Source organism: Silene latifolia, chromosome 7, assembly GCF_048544455.1.
Source record: "Silene latifolia isolate original U9 population chromosome 7, ASM4854445v1, whole genome shotgun sequence".
Lineage (NCBI taxonomy): Eukaryota > Viridiplantae > Streptophyta > Magnoliopsida > Caryophyllales > Caryophyllaceae > Silene > Silene latifolia.
Genome location: NC_133532.1, coordinates 26,424,270 through 26,447,373, shown reverse-complemented (window position 1 = coordinate 26,447,373; position 23,104 = coordinate 26,424,270). Strand labels below are relative to the sequence as shown.

Sequence of the window (23,104 nt, the reverse complement as noted above, 5' to 3'; positions counted from 1 at the left end):
AATCTTCCCAAGATTTGGAGTTCCTAGAGCAATCATAAGTGATGGAGGAACGCATTTTCATGAAAAGAAGCTCACATCTCTTTTGACCAAGTATGGTGTTCAACATAGAACCGGCTTGGGATACCATCCTCAAACAAGCGGTCAAGTTGAAGTTTCGAATAGAGAGATCAAGCAAATTCTTGAGAAAGTGGTGAATAAGACCCGAAAGGATTGGAGCACAAAGCTTGATGACGCTCTTTGGGCTTATAGGACGGCTTATAAGACTCCCATAGGAGCCTCCCCTTACAAGCTTGTCTATGGAAAAGCATGCCACTTGCCAATCGAATTGGAGTACAAAGCTTTTTGGGCAATCCGAGCCCTTAACCTTGATCTCAAATTAAGTGGTCAAAAGCGGATGATTCAAATTCAAGAGTTGGAGGAATTCCGACTACAATCTAATGAGAATTCCAAGATCTACAAGGAAAGGACAAGATTGCTTCATGATAAGAGGATCAAGCAAAAAACCTTGCACAAAGGGGATAAAGTCCTTCTATTCAATTCCCGCTATCGACTCTTTCCGGGAAAGTTGAACTCTAGATGGATGGGTCCCTATGTGATCACTGAGGTTGGAAAATATGGGGATTTTGAAATCAAGGCGGAAGATGGAAGCAAATTCAAAGTCAATGGTCAAAGATTGAAGCCATACTATGAGGGAGCATTTGTTGGAGAGGTCGAGGCCACGTACCTCGGTCCTCCTCATACTTGAAGGAATCATCAAAGGGAGAGTTTGGTGGAGTCCTCCCTAAACCACCACTTGTAAATATACTAACCCTCTAACTTATATTTATAATTTTGTTGCATTCCTTTTATCATAAACATAAATTCTTTCCATGAGAGTAAGTGAGGGAGGGTCACTAATGAATTTTGAATGAAGGAAGGAACCAATTTCCAAGTGTGGGGAAGCTTTTATCGGAATCAAGGAAATCAAAAGAAATCCGCAGCAAGGAACCCGAGCGTCCAAAGAGAGAATCCGCTGGGATTGTACAAAGTCGACCATATTTCTGAGAATCCGCTCGTCCTGCTAGAATCCGAGCGTCTGAAGACGAATCCGCTCGTCTTTTTGCCAGTGCATTTTAAGAAAAGTTCCTGTCACAGAATCCTCCCGTCTTTGGGAAAAGACGCTCGTCCTGCTCCAGAAAAGACGCTCGTCTTATCCTCGATCCGCTCGTCTTATGCTACGTCAAATTTTTGCAAAATTTAGCTGTAAGAGAATCCGAGCGTCTTCCCTGAAATCCGCTCGTCCAAGAATGACAGAATTCGAGCGTCTTGTGCCCGAGTCCGCTCGTCTTCCTGCGTTATTCAATCCCGATTTTCGTAATTTTAAATCACCCCACCACACAATTTGTGACACATCACCCTTCCTTCCACTTGTATTATAAAAACCCACCTCCTTGTGACTCCAAAGCATATCCCAAACACTCTTTCATTCCACAAAATCAAAAAGCCCCAAATTTCTAGGGTTTCAAAAGCAACATTCAATCCACAAAGAGCATCTTTATACTTTAACAAATCAAAAATTCCAGCTCAACAATCAAAGAATGGCACCAAAGGGATCTTCCTTTAGGGATAGAAGAAGACCAAGAGTAAGAGGAAGCTCTTCTACCTCCCACATCAACACCTTAAGAAGAGAGCATGAAGAAATTGTGGATCTTACAAGGCTTGATGACTTCTCAAATGTTGAATTCGTCAATGATGTGCAAAGGCTCGTTTTTCACCGGCTTCTTCGTAAGAACATTCTCCCTACTAAGTTTTTATGTCATAGAACTTTAAGGAAACTTGGGATTTATCACCAAATGGAAGCTCTTTTTGAGTTGTTTGGTATCTCTACCCTTTTCCACATGCACGAGCAAACTTACCGATCCCTTGTGCTTGAATTTTTAAGCTTCTTGAAAATCACAACTTTGAATAGAACGATATGCATAGAATTTAGGTTGGAAAGTGTTTCAAGAATGATGACTCTAGTGGAATTTGCTAATGTTCTTGGTCTCGATGTCTCGCCTACCCGGACATCAAAACCAAAGAGATATAGTGTTGCACCCCTATGGAGGGCCATGACCGGCCGAGATTTCATGTACATCAAGGAGTGTCTAGCTTTCCACATTCAAAATCCTATTTTGAGACTTACTTACCGGTTCCTTTCCGGCACTCTACTTGCTCGCCGAGACCCGGAAATAGTAAACGAACTTGACCTTGTGTTCATGGAGTCTTATCTCGATATCCAAGGAAGGGGTGGGTACCACTTTAATGCGCCTCTTGTGCTACTCGAAAAATGGGCAAAGTTTAGGAACGGTGATGATGATGGGATGAAACACATTGTTAATGGAGGGCTCATTACAAAGATTGCAAAGCATTTCAATCAAAAATTCAATGAGAATAATGAATATGCTCCTCTTTCCGGAAATACAAGGATAAATGAAGACCTTCTTCTTGTTCATCATCATTGGATAACCCTTGAGGGGGTTGATAAAAGGGTCAAGTGGATTACAAAAGGAAGTGACCCAATCTACCTACCAATGACCGGACTACCAAGAATCTCACCAAGAAGGGGACCTTTATCATCAATCCCATCCTACCTCATCCCTCCAAACCCAACCCAAGCAAGGCAAGCACCACCACCTCCAAATCCCCAACAACAACAACAACAACAACAAGAGCAACAACCACAAGATGAGAAAATCAAAGTGCTTCCCTACCCTTTTCCATATCAACCGTACAACCACCCCAACCCCTTTATCCTTCCCCGTGATGACTTTGTAACGGGAATTCTACAAGATTTGCACTTCCGACAATATGAAGCTACCGTGGACAATTATTATGCACTCTACCCTCAATACCATGATATCATTCAAAGGGGAAAGATTAGTGAGGAGGGAGCATTTCCCTCTTGGGCATAAATGGATATACTTTTCCCAATTCGACGAGGGCAAATGAAGGGGCAAACGGGCGACAAGAGGAAGGGAGCGACAAATCTTGCGGTGGGGACACGGTGAAGTTTGGTAGCGAAGAAGATGAGTTCATGGACCCAAATACAAGTGATGCATCCACGGAAATATGGGATAGTGATCTAGAGGGAGATGACGGCGATCTCTAGAGGATCTCTTCATAGCTAGATGGAGCGGGCGTGAGGCACCCATCTCAAGCTTAAGTGAAGTTTCCTCATCTCCTCTCTTTATTTTCAATTTTCATGAAAGAAGTTTATGTTTTGTTAACTTGTACAATAGTTGACTTTGTCTTTGGTTGGAGAGTCCTAGCAACATAAAGGACTAAACACCTCGGCCCCATTGAGGTGTTCTTATTTCATTGTTCCCATTTGAAAATCCAAAATGACAATTTAGTTTCATGCATTGCATCTTGTGTGCATGAACTACCCCCAATTTTAAGACATTAGAAATAATGTCTATCTCGGTTTGGGGAAGTACATGCATACGCAACGGGAGGTAATCTAAATTACGCTCTCCGTCATAAACAAAAACCCATGAATCACGTAGTGTAGATTAATATAGCTTGCATTTAGTATAGAATTCATGCATCATCCTTGCATGATTTCCCATCATTTTGGCCATTGAGGACAATGCCCATATTAGTGTGGGGATGGGGAATTCTAACTTAACTTTTATTCAAAAACTCAAAAAATCAAAAAATCAAAAAATTTCGAAAAATCAAAAAAATTGAAAAATTTGGAAATCCAAAAACAAGTTCATTTCCTTTGTAGTGTAGACTTGTATATATTGTTGTATATATTGTGTTTGTTTTATCCTTGTTCACATTGATCAACTACGCCACATCCGAGACTTGAGGATATTGAAGACCGCATGGTATGATCTTTCCAATCTCCTTTTTCCTCTCTATGTTAATGACTATGTGGCTTTATTTTGATTGATGCGGTATAACAATGTGAATTTAGGACTTGCATTTAGTTTATATGGCATACTAGTTGGTATAATCATTTGCATTAGGATGTTTATATGTTAGTTGCATCATGGCATGTAGTTTCATGTTAGAAAATATTTGTGAAACCATCTATTTGGGAAGCTTGACAAGTGTATATAGGCCCTAGTAGATTCTTTTTCTTCTTAAGACTTTGCTTGTTAGAATACTTGTAAAACACCCTAGGATGTGTCATGCTAGTATCCTTTGACCCATGGATTAAGGCCTAGTCAAGAGTACCTTGTGGTGTGATAACTCCTTGGCTACCGTTTATTCCAAGGTGACCCTTGAAACCATGCAACCATCATTCATCCATGTTCTACCATATTTTTGTCATCAAAGGGAATGGGCACAAAAAGAAATCAATTTGAGTTCAATGAAATGAAAAGTGAAAGAAAGTTTGCAAAATGCATCAAATGAAAAGAGGAGCAAAAATAGAACTCCTAAAGCTTCAAATATAAGGCACCCTCACAACATATGGGGTGACTTTGAAAATGTTCAAAAAGAAATGCAAAGAAAAGTTGAAAGTTGTCAAGTATTGAAATGCCAAACATCAAAGAAATGGCAAAAGAAAGTGTTCTCAAATGTCAAATGCCACAAGAAATTGGGGGGAAAAACAAAAACAAAAGCAAACTCCCAAAATGAAACTCAAATATCTATTGATCCCTTTATCCATCATATCCATTTTTGTGCATGGTAGAGAGGGGACCACCCTTCTTCTTGTCTAGGCAAGAGGGGGAATTCCGCGATCCTCCAGTGTTTCTAACACCATAAGGAGTCTACTCTTGATAAAAGCATTTAACGATTGAGGACAAAGGTACCCTCGCTTGACACAACTTGGAGGTGATTTATTGGTATCCTTCTAGGCTTAGTAGTTTGAAGAAATTGCATCTATGAAGGAGTGTGTACCCTTGAATTGCTTCCCTTATAGATAATTTCCGCCACTTAGATGAGGAAAGTGGCTATTCTTTTGTAGATGCATCCATTACTTGATTTTTTGTGCTTAATGTTTGGATGTGTCGCCATTTTGGCAAGACCCACCTTGCCTTGCAAGAAGGCATCCTACCTCATGGTTGTCTTGTTGTGAGTTGAAGGGGCGGAGTGAGACCCGCTAATTGTCTCATATCGGCTATATTATTAGGTTAGTTTAAATAATGGTCCTAGTCTTTGTCACCTCTTTACTCGGGACGAGCAAAGGTTCGGTTTGTGGATATTTGATGTGACCATAATTAGAGCATATTTAGTCCCCGAATTAGCCTTGTTCCCATGCTTTTTAGTGCATATTTGGGTCATTTATTGTCTTTAGTCCTTTGTTTTGCATATTCTTTGAGGTTTTGTGTCCTTGGTAGGAAAGGAGTGCAAACCTTGCATTTTCATGGCAAAATAGAGCTAAATTGATTGAATTCAATGACCAAGCATCAAAGAGAAGACAAGATTAGAAGGCCTTTGTACATACTATAGTAGATGGGCAATGATGAGAAAAGATCCTTGCATCCCCGAGGAAATCCTCAAGGATTTTATGAAGGGAAAGGAAGAAAAGAAGAAAGGAAGAAAAGAAAAGAAGCTGTAAGACAATCCGAGCGGATTGTCCACAAGCCGCCCGTCCAAGAGGTAGAATCCGAGCGTCTTCCCCCAGTGGACGCCCGTCCAAAACACCCCCAATCCGCCCGTCTTCCCCAGCTGGACGCCCGTCCAGAATCACCACAATCCGCCCGTCCCGTGCCCTGGACGCTCGGATTGTCTGTCAGCCATTTCGTCTTCTACAAGCTTCAAGGAAGGATGCGCATATTTTTCTAAGACCGGCGAAAAGGAGACCGGAGTCTCCCTCGAGACCGGCGATTTCTCAAGGACTTAATCGTCATTTAAGCCCTTAGTAAACCCTAATTTATGTAACTAATCCCCACTATAAATACCCCATTAGGCTAATTAGAAGGGCATGTTCTTCTTAGCAATCTTTAGAGTAGTTAATATCAATCAAATCTCTCTTTAATCTTGTAATCAACATTTAATAAAGTTTTAATACAAGTTTCATTTCCTTAATCTCTCTCTTGTTCATCCTTTGTTTTGGGTAATTGAAGATTATTTGGGTTATTATTGGGAGATTGACAACCTTCCAATCAATCATCAAGTACTTCTATTATTCTTTGCTTTATTATTGGAATCATTAGTAGGTATAATTCTCTTAATCCCTTCTTAATTATTGTTAATTATCTTCATTTATTCATCATGTTTCACTTTGTTGGTATGATTGACAACCTTGCTAGCATGTTCAACATGATAATGAGTGAGTAGTTTCCTTAGCTAGGGTTAATGGGTAATTAGGGGAAACCAACATGGGGGATGATTCATGCTTAAATTAATATGTTTTCATAGTTTATTTGCTTGCTTGTTGTGATCTCAACTTATGCACATGTTATGTTTGATGAAATGCGAGCCTATGAATCCTTGCATTTTTTACCCATCACCTATATTTTCAATGAGACTTGTAAGACATAAACCAACTCGAGTCTCATTAGACCATGCATATAGTTGAGTAGGGAAGATTATGTCGACTTGTAGGTGTTGTACAATCTAATCGATTCGGCTCCGGGACCCAAACTTTCCTAGGATTGTAAGATATAAACCAACTCGATCCAGCATAACAATAATTTGTTGCTTATAATTTGAGAATATGTTTGTATGATCAATTCTCATGAATCCCCTATGACCCCATGACACCCTAGACCAATTGTTTACTTCCCTTTTTAATCATCTTGCTTGTTTACTTTCATTGCTATTTAGTTTAGTGATCTTCTACTTCAAACCCCAAATTGTGACACCCTTAGACACCACTAGTTGCAATAGAAAATATCATCTCAATTCCCGTCCCTTGGGATCCGACCTTTACTTGCCTCTTTACTAATTGTAGAGTTGTTTGTGAAGTTATAAATTGTGTTTTGGTCTAGGTGCTCCTAACGACAAGTACCGAAAACTAAACCTCCAAGTGAGTACGACCAACTAGTTGGTAGAAGCATATGCATTAGGTTGTATAATTGTTAGTTGCATCATGGCATGTGGTTGCATGGTTAGAAAATTTTGTGAAAATGCCTATTTGGGAAGCTTGACAAGTGTATATAAGGCCCTTGTAGATACTTTTTCTTCTTAAGACATTGCTTGTTAGAATACTTGTAAAACACCCTAGGATGTGTCATGCTAGTATCCTTTGACCCATGGATTAAGGCCTAGTCAAGAGTACCTTGTGGTGTGATAACTCCTTGGCTACCGTTTATTCCAAGGTGACCCTTGAAACCATGCAACCATCATCCATATTCTACCACATTTTGTCATCAAAGGGAATGGGCACAAAAATTGTTCAAAATTGAGGTCAAGAATTGAAATGAAAAGTAAAAAATGTTTGCAATCGCATCAAAAAGAAAAGAGGAGTAACAAAAATGAAAACTCCTATGCTTCAAATACAATCACTCTCACTACAAATGGGGTATCTTTGAAAATGTTTAAAAAGAAAATGCAAAAAGTTGAAATTGTCAAGTGTTGAAATGCCAAGCATCAAAGAAATGGCAAAAAGAAAGTGTTCTCAAATGTCAAATGCAACAAGAAATTGGGGGGAAAAACAACAACAAAAAGCAAACTCCCACATGAAACTCAAAAATCTATTGATCCCTTTTTCATCGTATCCACTTTTGTGCATGGTAGAGAGGGGACGACCCTTCTTCTTGTCTAGGCAAGCAGGGGAATTCCGCAATCCTCCAGAGTTTCTAACACCATAGGGAGTCTAATCTTGACGAAAGCATTTAACAATTGAGGACAAAGGTACCTTAGCTTGACACAACTTGGAGATGATTTATTGGTATCCTTCTAGGCTTAGTAGTTTAAAGAAACCGTATCTATGATGGAATGTGTACCCTTAGATTGCTTCTCTTTTAGATAATTTCCACCACTTAGATGAGGAAAGTGGCTATTCTTTTGTAGATGCATCCATTACTTGTTTTGTGTGCTTAATGCTTGGATGTATCGCCATTTTGGAAAGCCCCACGTTGCCTTGCAAGAAGGCACCCTACCTCATGGATGTCTTGTAGTGAGTTGAAGGGGTGGAGTGAGACCCGCTGATTATCTCACATCGGCTATATTATTAGAATAGTTTAAATAAAGGTCTAGTTCTAGTCACCTCTTTACTCGGGACGAGTAAAGGTTCGGTTTGGGGATATTTGATGTGACTCTTAGTTGCGCACATTTAGTCCCCTAATTGAGCCTATTTTGCATACTATTATAACATTCCATAGCCATTTTATCCATCAAATGCTTTCTATTTTATTTTCCTAGTGCATTTCGTATGTTTTGTAGGAAGGATGATAATTAGGCGGAATTCCCGCCTCCCGTGCATATTTGGTAGCTTATTGATGATCTTAGATGGACTAGTATGAAGAGGAGGCAAGAATGATGACCAAGGATGAAGGAATAAAGAGTATATTGAAGGATCATAGGCTTAAAAGCATGGATGACGAGAAGGAAGCCATTACATAAAGAAATTGCTCGGAACCAAAACCAAGAGTTGCTCCTTTGGCTCTGAAAGTATGCTAGATTAAACGGCATCGAAAACTCAAGTGGTCTAGGTTTTTGAATCACTCCAATAGGAGTCCGGATGAGGAAATGACGTCTGTTTTACGATCCAGGCTCAAATAGACAAGCTGTTCGCCAATCCGCGCGTCCCGAGACTCAAGACACTCATCCCCAGACCCAAGATGAGCGTCTCCCCTTCAAGACGAGCGTCTTCCTTTCCTAGTATCCGAGCGTCCCGCAGCCAAGACGCCCGTCTTGCAGCCAGACAATCCGAGCGTTGATACGTGCATTTTATATAGTCCTTTTAGGCCTTTTTATGCGCGTATTTCTATGCTATTATCGTAGTTTTATGCTACGAAATGCCCCGAATATGATACTTTGGTTTGTTTTGTTCTATTTGCAGGAATGGACCAGAAAGTAGTGAAATCAAGCCTTTTACCATCCGTTTTGCATGCATTTGGAGGAAGTGTGAATTTGGAGCGGAAATGTAGCTGTCTCGGGATGCGTGAAGCTATTTCGGGAGCTAAAAAGACAAGTCAAGGCTGAACTAAGGGAATTGTGAGCTGCTGATGTCAAATATCACTCGATCGAGTGCCTTATAGGTCGATCGAGTGGTTTTGGATGGAATAATAGGTCGATCGAGTACTTATTTTAGTCGATCGAACAGATTCATTTTAGGGGTTGCTCGATCGAGTTGTAATTTTACTCGATTGAGTGGTTTGAGCTTAATTCTGCTCGATCGACCAGTTCTAAAGGGCTCGATCGAGTGATTCCTTATTGGGCTCGGGATTTTTAGCTATTAATTCGTTATTAGGTTAAATAAAATCCTATTTTCTTATAAATAGGAAGGAGGGACGTCATTTGTAACTCTCCCCCTATCATTTTAATACACCGAATTTTTCTTCTGTTTACGGCTGGATACTTTGTTCTTTCCATTTTCCGGATCTTTTCTCTGTAATTTTCTCTCTTTTCCCTTTTCTTTTTATTTAATGTTTACTATTTCTCTTTCTTTTGTTTTTATTCTTCCCTTTATCATGTCTAGCTAATTTTTCCCTGCTAGGATTAGGGGATTCAATGGACCGATGTTAATTGCTAATTAGTTCATAGATTTGTCGTTGTTGTTATGTCTATGTTGTTAATCACTGCTTATAATTGTATCTAGCTATTTGAATCGATGCATTTAGCCTTTTTAACCTTGGTAAGCCTCGACCTGGACCGGAAGGTTGGAAGGGGTGAGACCCGCAGTGAACAATAGAATGCTTTGGTGAGGGCGGAAGCTAAGCTAATAGTATTTTAGGGCGAATTGAGACCGGAAGGAGATATTAATTGCCCCTTAGACCGACACATCGACTAATCTGTGACCTTAACTGCAATTAATTGACGTTCATTGATGAACCGACATCCTAGTTTTCTCTCTCTCTATTTAATTTCTCTTATTCCTTTTTAATCTCATTAGTTTAGCTAAAACAATTCAAAACCCCCAACTGTGACGTAGACAGACCGAATAGACAAGTAGATAGTGACCGCCTCCCTGTGGAGATCTGTAGATACCTCATTTCTGCACCTCTCGCAAACCACCCGGTGATGATTGGGCCGCATGTTTGGTACGCGGAACGATTTGTGACAATTCGTAAGATTATCGTCAAGTGATTGCTCAAATATTAATGTCTACCTCTTAGTTGTCATCTAAGTCCCGATACGGTCGTTTTGACAGTAATTACAGTACATTCGGAGTCCGGGCCTAAAACCGTCTCCATTTTCTCGATAACCGTTGAAACCCGAGTCGAATGTTCTGGAATGTTCCGGATATTTCTATTCCATATTTCATAAATTTTATCTTGTAGTAAGCAATTTCCCGTAATATTCACATAAGATATTAAGGAAAACCGAATTATTTCCGTCCTACCATAACTCAAACACGGAAATCTTTCTTCTAGGGAGGAAACCGCTGAGAACAGACGCGGCAGTCTTTGCGCCTCTTCCAAGAGACGCAGTAGCTGCTGCGCCTCTTCCTAGGCCCTTTTCTGCATGTTTCTCGTATCTTTTTCATATCTTTCCGAGATTCACTTCCAAAGAGTCTCCAAAACCCTAATTCCTTCACGTGATTAGTATAAATAGGAGCCTTCGCTCCTCATATTTCTCACGCGAGTGTCCGCCCTTCTCTTCTCCCTTTGCATTCTAGACTTTGTTCTTACTTTTGGCGTCTACGTGCTTGAACTTTCGACCACGTAAGCTCGGATCCTTCTGAGTACCAGCCTCCCCGTTTGCATGACCGACCAATTTGACCAACTACACAACAATCAACTTAATTAATTAATCGTTTTCCTCTTACGAGGGCACTTTCTTTACATTCGCGTCGAGCATCACTAATCAATATCTTAGTCCTTCTCGTTTCGTCAAACATGTAAGTCTGAGGGTGTATAATCCTTATTTATTTATTGTATTTAATTATTGTATCACAATTGTAAGATTTACGTCGAAAATACCTCTTAAAACCGATTTCTAAAACTATGCTTTAAAACCTCTTTTTACGGATTTCCAGTAGATAACCGTCGAGAAAGGACGCAGCAACTGCTGCGCCTCTTCGAAGGAGCGCAGATTCTGCCGCGCTCTTCGTGAGGGCCGCCAGCCTTCGCTTCCTTTCTTCTTCGTTCGTCCTCTGTTATCCGTCAATTTTCTTTCTTTTGTTCCGTTTGTTTGTTAATTCTTCATCACAATAGCATATAATTCACATGTATATTATTTATTATTCGTTCACATGTTTTAATCATCACAAATCCGACTTAAATCCCAAATAATCCAATATTTGCGGGTTTTCGCCATTAAATTCAATCCGAGTTATAGAGATACAATTCGTCCATATTGGGTTTCTGGAATTCGTCTTTGATATAGTTTTCATCTGTTTATTCACATGTTCATCGCATATTCATCATTAATCCATCGTATTTAACCTAGTTAATTGAATTAATTTGTTTGACTCATTAATATTTTTCACTTCTGTCATTATTCCATCATGTATTAATCCGTTTAAATCCGTCTCATTCATGTTTTACTGTTTTCATGACCCATTCATATGTTAAATAACCTATTAATCACTTTCATCCGAGTAAGTAATACCAATCGATCACCAAAATCACCAATTAACATTAACAGCTTGCAATTACGGCTTCACAGCCAGAACTGAACCAAGGAACAGACGCAGTGTCTGCTGCGCCTATTCCAAAGGACGCAGACTACTGCTGCTTTGTTCTCGGCCGAGTTCGTCCACGAACTCCGTTTCTGCCTTGACCTAGTTTGTTTAGACTACGTATTAATTAACTATTATTCGTATTATCACCTTCTGATCTGTTCGTTAATTTATTTCCTTTTTTTATTCGTTTTCTCAAATTATCCGTTTTAAAGGTATTTTCGACATAAATCGCCTAATCCTTTGTAATTAATGTAATTTTCGTTATTGTAATTTATAATTATTGTATTTCTTTTATTGCTTGAATGTTTTCACATGTAATTGAGCATTAAATTCCAACTTCGACCTAATTGTTTGCTAAATTAATTGTTCACCGACTTAGTATTAATTTTCACATGTTAGGATTAAAACTTGGATGTTGCATTGCATGCATATAATCGACGATATATCAAGTATGAATAACTTCCATAATCATTAGTAGAGGCCGCTATCGAGGCGGGCGGGATTAGGTGTTCGATCAAAAGAGCTTCCTAATACGTACCCTCACCCCTTACTCCAGATATCTGTGAACACCCTTGTTCATTGGCATCCACGAGAGTCATTCTAGACATAGAATGCTAAGGGTAACGATTGCTTAGTGTTCATGTCTCTACTTTGTGTCTTGACATGACACGAGGTATTCGAACGGTTCCAATTTCCCATAAAAATTGGTGGCGACTCCATACAAATGCAAACGCTTGTTTCCCAAGCGCCCCCGTGGCCCCCGCTGTCCACAGTTTGGCGACTCCGCTGGGGAAAATACACTTACGTGTAGCCAAGGGTGAAATTTGAACAAGGTTAGGGAATATTTTGTACAAGACAATTGTCGGTTTTCATAACTCGGTCTTCCTAGACCGTTTTATTCGGCCTTTCTAGGCCCAACCCAACCCATTCGACCAATCGTCCCGTCTAAACGGTCTTAATTCTTATTTGGGCCTAAGGATGGATAGCGATTGACGTCATCCATACCATGGTGCTTACTCTTGTTTGTATCAAGGGCCTTCACTACTTGAGAAAATGGACTAGGAATCGGCCTTACTCTTGTTTGGTACGGGCCTCTCCACAGACTTCGGGTTTGATGGTTCGGTATGGCAACCCACCCTTTAAACCAAAACCTTTTCTAAATGCACTCAGCATCCCGTTATAATGCCTGTATAAATGTGTATACCTTACATGATCACCATTTCTAAACAAAACCATGACGATTTTTCAAAAATCAAAACCCGTTTTCAAACAAAAATTTCGAAAAAGGGCTTTTAATTAGCGCAAAACCCGGTCAAAACTCTGTCCGTTTGTCGTGTCAAAATTCGGGCCACAAGCCCATTTCAAAACCTCACTTCGAGTCCACTCCTACAACTACACTATAGTTGACTAGGACACACATTTTCAAAGACCTTGTCTTTCTTCAAAACTCACTCAACACAAGTGGCACACACCCACTTCACGAGTCAAAACTTTTCCTCTTTTAGCAAGTGTGTTAGAATGGTCAATCGTGTTTTGATTCGTCGCCGATATCTTATCCAGTTTCCAAGATGCCCGGATCAAGTGATGAAGCAAACTTCAACCAACTTCAAAATAGTAATGATCGAATCCTAGCCGCGCTAGCCCAAATGCAATCTACTCAAGAACAAACCTATGACCGCCTTGAGCTCATCGAAGGCCGTATCTTTGCCGTGGAGGGAAGGTTGCCTCCTCATGAAAGTGAAGTACTACGTAACTCCGATGATGAATCTAGGGACGAAAATCCTCTCATGGGGATGACTGTAGCTGAGAAAAGACTCCAATACCTAGAGGAGCAATTGATGTACCTTAAGGGTGATGACATTTATAGGGAGAACAATCGCAAGTATGAGGCCGTCAATTCCAAATTGCCAACTAACTTTAGTATGACGGATATCCCTAAGTTCAAGGGACACGAGAACCCTTTGAACCACATTCGTGCCTTCAAGGATTACATGTCTATCAAAGGCATCAAACCCGAGATGTTCTTAAGGATCTTTCCTTCATCTCTCGATACCATCCCAAGGCAATGGTTCTACTCTTTAGATCACAAGAAGGTCGCTACTTGGGAGGATGCCGCAATCGAGTTCTCTAAACAATATGCAGATAATGCCGAGATCCAAGTCAACATGCGTACTCTAGAGGTTCTTACCCAAAATGACAAAGAAGGATTCACCGACTTCCTAAGTAGGTGGAGGAAGACTAGCACTCAACTAGTTGAACGCCCGGATGAGGCTACTCTTGTGGAGAAGTTTGTGGATAATCTCAAGCCCATATATGCCAACCATTTGAGATACCAAAACATCAAGACTTTCAAAGACTTGACCGTACTAGGGACAAGGATTGAAGATGACATCCGTAAAGGACTCTTGTCCAAAACGGTAGGTCGAGGATATCAAGGGTCCACAAGTCTTTCATACGGCTCTACTAGTAAGACCGATGAAGTTAACCTTCTCGAGCCATCCAAGAAGACTACCCCACCAAGGAAATTCACAAACCTTGGGGACACTTACTCCAACGCTCTAAAAAGGTTAATGAAGCAAGGTAAACTCCAACCCATTGGACCTACTCCCGAACCCGAAAGGAAGTCCAAGTTTTGGGACGAGAACTCGTACTGTGAATACCATAGGGGCAAGGGGCACGACAGAGAAAAATGTTACAAGTTGAAAAACGTGCTTCAAGACATGATTGAAGATGGTCGATTGCCAATACCACCGGGAGGTAAGCCCAACAACACTCAGAATCCTCTTGGAGTTCTAGTGATCACAAGTGATGAATCTACCTTAGATTGCTCACACCTCATTTCTCCCATCGAAAATGAAATTCATGCAATCGAGAATGAAGGGCTCTACTCTACTATCTCCCCTACCATTTCCGACTTCATCGCATGGGCAAGGAGTGTAGATAGGCAAGTTTGGGAATTAGAAAATGTGGTGACAACTCTACGAGATCCCAACGCAATACCCGAAGAACATGTGCCACTAATCTTCTCTCAAAATGCCACTATGCAAGAAGTAATCACCGTGGTTGATGAGCTAGTCGATCAAATCATACGACTAGAAGATGATATCATGGGAATGAGGGAACTAGCTGCAATCAATGGGGTTTGGGCCGATGATGATGAGGACGAGTATCTCATTGAAAACTCCCTAGTTAAAGAAATAGTCCAAAATGGTGAAGACCAAGATGTGGACCACCTGACTCGTTCGGGTCGTCCGTATCAAAGCACTACTCAAAATGGTCCAACCAACGTCATCACACCAAATGACAACGAAGATGACTCCACTGATCATTTGCTCAAGCAATTACAGAAAAACAAAGGCGATCTTTCATCGGCAATTAATAGCAAGCTCATTCCCACATCGCCAAGCTTTACTACAAGCTTTGGCCAAACTAAATATAGCACATAACTCCACTCCTGAAGATGTAGTCAACTTGGTCTTCCAAGAATCACCGAAGCTAAGTAATCCTATTACTTTCTCGGACGAAGATTTGCCACCCTTTGGCGCTATTCACAACCTTGCTCTATACATCACTGTCATTTGTCTAAAGAAGAATGTGCCAATGACCTTGGTGGATGATGGCTCCGCGGTCAACGTCATACCCCTCAAAACGGCATACAAGCTAGGCATGAAAGAGTCGGATTGGACCCCTACCAATCAAGGCGTACGTGCATATGACGGTACACGACGAAAGGTAGTAGGACTTGCTAACCTAACCATAGCCACATGGCCAATCGAACGAAAGGTTAACTTCCAAATAGTGGACATTGAAGCTTCATTCAACATACTTCTGGGAAGACCTTGGATTCACGCTTCCAAAGCGGTAACATCCACCCTTCATCAAAAGATCAAGATCCCACTAAACGGCAAAGTAGTGACGATCACTTCGTCACCCATCAAGGCAATAATCGAAAAACAGTCGAACAATCAAGTCCTTGCGGATCCTATATACGAACTTGGGGGCTTCCAAAGTGTAAGTGTCATAGAAAGTGAGTTGGCACCCTTATACTATAATCCCTACTCTAACTTGGTGGTCAACCACATACTCAAATCCCAGGGATACTTCCCTGGAATGCCTTTGAACCCTATTCGGAAGAATACCTTCGCACCATATAAGGAAGGCAACTCAACAAGGATACCACTTGGACTAGGGTACAAACCTACAAAAGAGGAGGTCCTCGAAATGCTCGCCCAAGTCCAAAACCGTAAGCACGTAGGAGTCCAAATGAGGCCTTATCTCCCTACTTTAAATGGGTACTTTGTTCAAGAAGGAAGTCTAGAACTCTTTCACGGATTTCCCGAACCTTGGCATTATCTCGAAAGGAAGTTAGCCGGAATCGAGATCTTTCACGATTGCTACTTCATCCCTCCAGAAACGGTTCCTACCGTCAAAACCCGTCAAGCACCTTGCTTAGACGAACAAGCTGTTAGCCTATTGTTTGGAGAAGATCGATTCGTTAGGGCCGCGCAGGATGAGATCATTACTATGATACTTCAAGACGATCGCTTCAACCCCACCGCGTTAATCACAGAAACCGACACAAAACAGCAGAAAGGATGGAGAAAATCTATCAAATGGACCAACAATCAAGGAAGACTCTTCAAGCTCACCACTGGAGAAGGAGAGATGTTCAAAGGAGAACCAGAAGACGATGAGTTCGAGTCGGAGTCGGAGTCAGAGTCGGAGTCTAGAGAAGTCATTAGAGAGTCTACTCCTGTCGTCATCCCCACTCCCTTCGTTTCTCCTAGCTTAGCCTCGAGTAGTCACAGTAGTTCGGGAAATGCCCCAACCATCGTCCCTTTGCCGCCACGACCATGGATCAGTTGGCTTCTTTGTTCCAACTTTACTCAAATTTTAATATGAATAAATCAGGTTCTGCTTACTCTTTGTGTTATCTTGAGTGCAATTCTGTTTACGATGATACTGAGGATGACCAAGACCCAGACTCGATCAAAATACCTCCCTACGTAGCCAAAGAAATACTACAGGAAGGGGAAGGGGGACCGGTAATAGAAGACACCGAACCCATCAATGTAGGAACCGAACTAGAACCCCAAGAACTTAGGATAGGGACTACCTTTTTTTGGGGAAAGTTAAGTATATATATATCATCATCAAGGATAAAAAAAGAGTAGAGTACATCAGTCCGTTATAAAAGTATACAACCAAAGAATCAAAAAAGAAAAACTATAAGGACTGAAACCAAATTTGATCTCGTGCACCCATAGTACTGCAATTTTGCTTCAAAAATCTCACTTTGACATCCTGTAAAATTTGATGGACTATCTGCTCAGGTCTCCTAACAAAATGATACAGCCGTGCCTCATTCCGTACTCTCCAAATCCAATAAAACAATGCTACATGACAGGCACCAACATACCTCTTACGCAACTTGGAAATACGTCTGCCTGCAGAAAACCAACTGACCAACTCCTGCAACCTGAAGAACGTGCTTAGACTGTTTTGCAACAGACTAGTACAGGTTTTAGCATAAACATAGTCATACACCAAATGATCATGACTCTCATCAGCCAAAAGACAGATTGGACAAATCTTCTCCACTGCTAGACCCATTCTAGCCAGCCTATCTCTTGTGGGTAATCTCTGATACATATATTCCCAGAAGATGAATGAACATTTGGGGATGTTTAAGGAGTTCCAGCAGAGAAACCGCCAAGAGACCTTAGGTTTTTTCACCCGCAACCACTCATACCCTGCTGCCACAGTGTAAGGGCTATGAGCATTCAACCAAAGGTTAGTGGTGTAAGCTTGCTTATAAGTGTGCATAATATAAGTGATCTTCTTCCATGGCCAACTGCAATCAGAGGGGGCCATGTAATCAAACCAGTTAGTTCCTTTCATATAAACATGGTTCACCCATCTAACCCAAAGGTGATCTTTCTTATTAGCAAGCCACCACACGTACTTCCCTAGCAAAGCTTTGTTCCACTTTTTGATGTCTTTGATACCCAAACCACCCTCCTCTTTAGGATAGCAACAAATATCCCAACCAATATTAGGGACCTTGCTATACTCAGACGTGCCACTCCACAAAAAATTCCTGCAAATTGCATTGATTTTGTTCATAATACAACTAGGAATCAGAAAGATTGTAGCCCAATATGAGTGCAAATTGGCCAACACAAAGATTCACCAAAGTCACCCTGCCAAAGATAGGACGATGTTTAGCCCCCAACCCCGATCCTAGCTACTATTCTCACACAATTTGAGCCCCTCATTCTTAGTCAACTTCTTAGAAGAAATGGGAACTCCTAAGTACTTAAAAGGAAAGACCCCCCTATGAAATCCAGAGACTTGCAGAATAGACTCAACAACATCATCCCTGACTCCATTGAAGTAGATATCCGATTTGCTCCTATTCAATTGAAGCCCAGACGAAAGAGAGAAAGTAAAAAAGGCTCGTAGGAGCCACATAATAGAAATATCAGTCCCCTTGCAAAATAGAAGAAGATCATCCGCAAATAAGAGGTGGTTCAGCTTTATATGACCACACATGGGGTGAAACTTGAAACCATCCTGCTGAGCAACCACACCTAGAATTCTTGACAAATACTCCATGCAGATGGTAAAAAGCAAGGGGGATAAAGGATCACCCTGCCTTAACCCCCTCCTTCCTTGAAAGAACCCAAAATTATTTCCATTGACAGCAAGAGAGTAAGAAGGGCTAGTCACACAAGCCATCACCAGCTCAATAAATTTCTGAGGGAACTGTAAGGCAACTAACATCTGGGAGAGGAAAGACCACTCCACTGAGTCATAGGCTTTCCTAAGGTCAATTTTAATCAGACACCTAGGAGAAGCACTCTTTCTGTTATAAAGCCTAACCAGATCTTGGCAAATGAGTACATTTTCGACAATACTCCTACCTTTAATGAATCCTCCCTGATTCTCACTAATTATATCAGGCAACACTCTACTCAATCTTTTGCAAATGACTTTAGATAAGGTTTTATAAATGGTATTACAACAGGCTATTGGACGAAATTCCAGAACACGAGAAGGATTGGAAACTTTTGGAATGAGGGTAAGCGTAGTAGTGTTAACTTGTTTGAGCAACTTACCAGTACTGAAAAAATCTTGGATTGCTAGAGTTACATCCTCCCCTACTATTTCCCAAGAGTCTTTAAAAAATTGACTATTATAACCGTCAGGACCAGGAGATTTAGTAGAAGAGATAGCAAACATACACTCTTTAATCTCAGCAGGGGTTACAGCAGCCAATAAAATATTCTTGTGATCCTCAGTGACCAACTTACCAGTCCTAACAGTAGAGAAGTGAACAGGTTCAGTAGGCAAAGAAGTGCCCAACAAACTTTTGTAATATTCTAAGAATGCATCTTCTATACCAGCACAAGTATTATGTACAACACCATCCACTCCAGCAATGCTCATAACTCTATTGTGAACTTGTCTTGCACGAATTTGATTATGAAAATAACTGGTATTCTCATCACCATACTTTATCCAGTCAACCTTAGCCTTCTGACTCAAAAAACTATGTTGAATCTTATCAAGATGCCTAAGGTTAGCTGCAGCATCCCTCTCAGCAGCAATAAGATCATGATCATAAGGAGATAAGTGCATTTGAACCTGAATCTCCTCCAAGAGAGCTTTAGCTATTCCCAGAGACTTTTCCACATCAGCAAATCCATTCCTATTCAAGCTCTTTAAGGAACTTTTCAAGACCTTCAACTTGGTCACAAGCTTATACATCAGAGTACCTCCCACCCCCTGATTCCAGGCAGCTTGCACCACAGGTTTGAAATTGCTATCCAAGCTCCACATATTATAGTACTTAAATTGAACCTTTCTTCTATCTCTCCTAATCTTTCTATAGCAAACACAAGGGTTATGATCAAAAAGGCCTTCAGGCATGAAATGAGCATAGGCAGTAGGGTACAAATCCATCCAATCATCATTGACCATAAACCTATCAATCCTAGAGAAACTCCTAGAGGCAGGCACTTGTTTATTGTTCCAAGTGTAAAACGCTCCTTGCCCCTTAATATCCATAAGACCACAATAGTCCACACAGTCTCTAAAATCAGCTATCTCAGCCCAAAGAACTTCTCTTCCAATTCTCTCATTAAAATGTAAAACACTATTGAAATCCTCACACACACCCCAAGGACCTGAGTAGCTGTCCTTCATATCCTTCAGATGAGACCACATATCCAATCTCTCTACCTCATCATTTGAACCATAGACAACAGAAAGCATAAAAACATCTCCAGACCCAAATTCAGTCACCTGGACTGTAATAACTTGAGAATTTTTGTGAATTAAGTTGACAAGAAATTGTTGAGGATCCCAAATGACCCAGACTCTTCCTCCTTGATGATAATCATTATTATTTAATCCTTTCCAATGACCACCCAACTTACTGAGAACCCTATCAAAATCCTGTTCTTTTATTTTAGTTTCAACCAACCCAAAGAGACCAATATTATTTTGAAACAAAAACTTCTTGACATCTAGCTGTTTATTGGCCCCATTTATTCCCCTAACATTACAACATCCTATACTATCCATCAAAAACTATTCCAGGTGGTTCCTCCTGCCTCCCACTCAAAGCCCCTTTTCCATTTGGACTAGATAATACTTCCACATAAGTTTTGGTAGGAGACTGCTGCATAGAACTCGTGTGTTCCTGTCTAGAAACCTGCTGAATAACATGGACAGGAGTGATCAGAGAGGAATTGTGAATAGTAGGCCCCCCAAAAGGAACCTCAGGAGGAGCCTTAGATGTCACACCCCCCTTCTGGACTGGTCTCCAGACCTGCTGTGGAGGTTTTGGTGCTGGCCTAGTGACAGGAGCTGGCTGCTTCTTTTTACACATATCAGTGGTATGTCCTATTCCTTTGCAATCACCACAGATGGTAGGACGCCATTCATACTCTACCAGAACTGTTACTTCCTGCCCCTTTTCATCCTGAAACATCAATTTCTCAGGGAAGACCTGTCCTATCTCAACCTCAACTAGTAACCTAGCAAACCCCAATCTGGTTTTATCCTCAGTGGCACCATCCCGCTTAAGAAACTTTCCCAGTAAGCCTGCTATTTTCTCAAGACTAGATTTGCCCCAGAATTTTAATGGAAGTCCACAAAGACGAACCCAGATTGGCACAAATTTAACTCGTTCCTTGTGCAAGCTACAATTCTCTGTCCATGGCTTAACAATTAACGGCTTGTTATCATACATAGGAAACCCCTGTTGCAGTACAAGGTTCTGACATTCCTTAGTCATGAAACGAACCAGAAAAACCCCATTTGGTAGGAAAGATATTTTCTCAATTTTGTAAGCTGCCCATAACTTCCTAACAAAACCCTCAAGCAAAGACCATGAAGGATTGCTACCTAGCACATAGCAAACTACAGAAGTATCCCAATATTCCAATTCAGACTCAACATCCTCAGGTGTAAGTTTCAGGATAGAAGAAGAAGAGGAAGACGCAGCATCTTTTTGAGGAGATTTAGATTTCTTACCTCTGACCTCAGTCCACTCTGCTTCTTCTTCAACAGCTTCTTGTCGAGTCTCTGATTCTGCTACTACCATGGTGTCAAGATTCAAAACTGGAATTCCAACGATTTCATTAACTTCTCTGATTTTGTGCGCATCTGCCGTCTGCGGAACAGAAGGAGAAGAAGTAGAAGCTGAATTATCCATATCTAAATGAAGATCCGAACAATTAGTGAAAGAAAGGCGAAGTTTAGCTTTTGATCGAGTTTTATTTTTAGGTTGGGATTTTTTCCTGATGATTTTCCTTGCCATTTGTGCAAGTTAAAACCCTAATTTCTCTAGAGAGAAGGCAGAGCTTTCTCTCTCTAATCCCATTTTCCTTGATAGGAACTACCTTGAACTCTATCGAAAGGGCCGATTTCATAGACCTCCTAAACGAATTCAAAGACGTTTTCGCTTGGTCCTACAAAGACATGCCAGGGATCGACAGGGATATCGCCGAACATAGGATTCCGATTAAGCCAGGTTTCAAGCCTGTGAAACAGAAGCTTCGACGAATGAGAACGGAATGGGCTCTCAAGATTAAGGAAGTAGTTGACAAACAATTCAAAGCCGGGTTCATTAAAGTTTCCGAGTATTCTGACTGGGTAGCTAACATAGTACTCGTACCCAAAAAGGATGGGAGAATCCGCGTTTGTGTTGACTTTAGGGACTTAAACAAAGCAAGTCCAAAAGACGACTTCCCTCTACCTCATATCGACATATTGGTAGACAATACTGCAGACCACGCATTACTATCCTTCATGGATGGGTATGCGGGTTATAACCAAATCAAGATGGCCATGGAAGATATGCATAAAACCGCATTCGTCACCCAATGGGGAACCTACTGCTATACGGTAATGCCGTTCGGATTGATCAACGTCGGAGCTACATATCAACGCACCGCAACTACACTCTTACATGACATGATGCACAAAGAAGTTGAAGTATATATAGACGACATGATTGTCAAATCCAAGGAAAGAGAAGGGCATATTGCGAACCTTCGCAAGTTCTTCGCAAGGCTACGAAAGTACAACATGAGGCTCAATCCTCAGAAATGCACATTCGGGGTAACATCTGGCAAACTCCTGGGATACGTTGTTAGCCAACGAGGTATAGAAATAGATCCTTCCAAGATCAAAGCTCTGATCGAAATGCCACAACCTCAAACAGAAAAAGAAGTCAGAGGATTCCTAGGAAAGGTGCAGTACATAAGTCGATTCATATCGAAACTTACGATGATTTGTGAGCCTATCTTCAAGAAACTCAAGAAAACAGATCACACCATGTGGGATGACGATTGTCAAAAGGCATTCAACCGGATCAAGGAGATATTGGCTAAACCACCAGTGCTCATGCCACCACAACGAGATCAACCTCTTGGTTTATATCTCACAAGAATCAAACAATGACCATGGGTGCCATGCTGGCACAAACTGTAGGAAGTGAAGAAAGAGCTATCTACTACCTTAGTAAGAAGTTCTTTGAATACGAGTGCAAATACTCACAACTCGAAAAGACATGCGTCGCTCTTGTGTGGGCAACGAAGAAGCTACGCCATTACATGCTTAGCTACTCCGTCAAAATATACTCCAAAATGGATCCAGTCAAATACCTCTTCGAGAAACCCGTCCTCAACGGACGTCTAGCAAGATGGACCTTGATGCTCTCAGAATTCGACCTCAAATACGTGCCACTGAAAGTTATAAAAGGTCGCGCCGTCGCCGAATTCTTCGCAGAAAATCCTATCAATGACGCACAAACAATAGATACTTGGTCATTTCCAGACGAGGATATACTCCAAACTGATGTAGACTCCTGGGACC

The 23,104-nt window shown here is 41.0% G+C and overlaps 1 protein-coding gene across 1 annotated transcript; it reads right to left on the bottom strand.

The window, feature by feature from the left end:
* Positions 1–16,939: 16,939 nt before the first annotated feature.
* Positions 16,940–21,440, bottom strand: LOC141589903 (uncharacterized). The gene is made up of 3 exons (XM_074410524.1): positions 20,313–21,440; positions 17,976–20,251; positions 16,940–17,813 (listed from the first exon to the last, which is right to left on the bottom strand). Exons 1-3 carry the CDS (start codon positions 21,438–21,440, stop codon positions 16,940–16,942), a joined length of 4,278 nt encoding a protein of 1,425 aa, XP_074266625.1.
* Positions 21,441–23,104: the final 1,664 nt, after the last annotated feature.

What these genes read in the sequence shown, in the direction of transcription:
- LOC141589903 (XM_074410524.1), bottom strand. Translation starts at nt 21,440, where the DNA reads ATGGATAATTCAGCTTCTACTTCTTCTCCTTCTGTTCCGCAGACGGCA. An exon ending in AGGAGGAACCACCTGGAATA is followed by an intron (nt 20,252 to 20,312) that starts GTTTTTGATGGA and finishes GCCAATAAACAG; the next exon opens with CTAGATGTCAAGAAGTTTTT. An exon ending in AAGAATGAGGGGCTCAAATT is followed by an intron (nt 17,814 to 17,975) that starts GTGTGAGAATAG and finishes TGCAATTTGCAG; the next exon opens with GAATTTTTTGTGGAGTGGCA.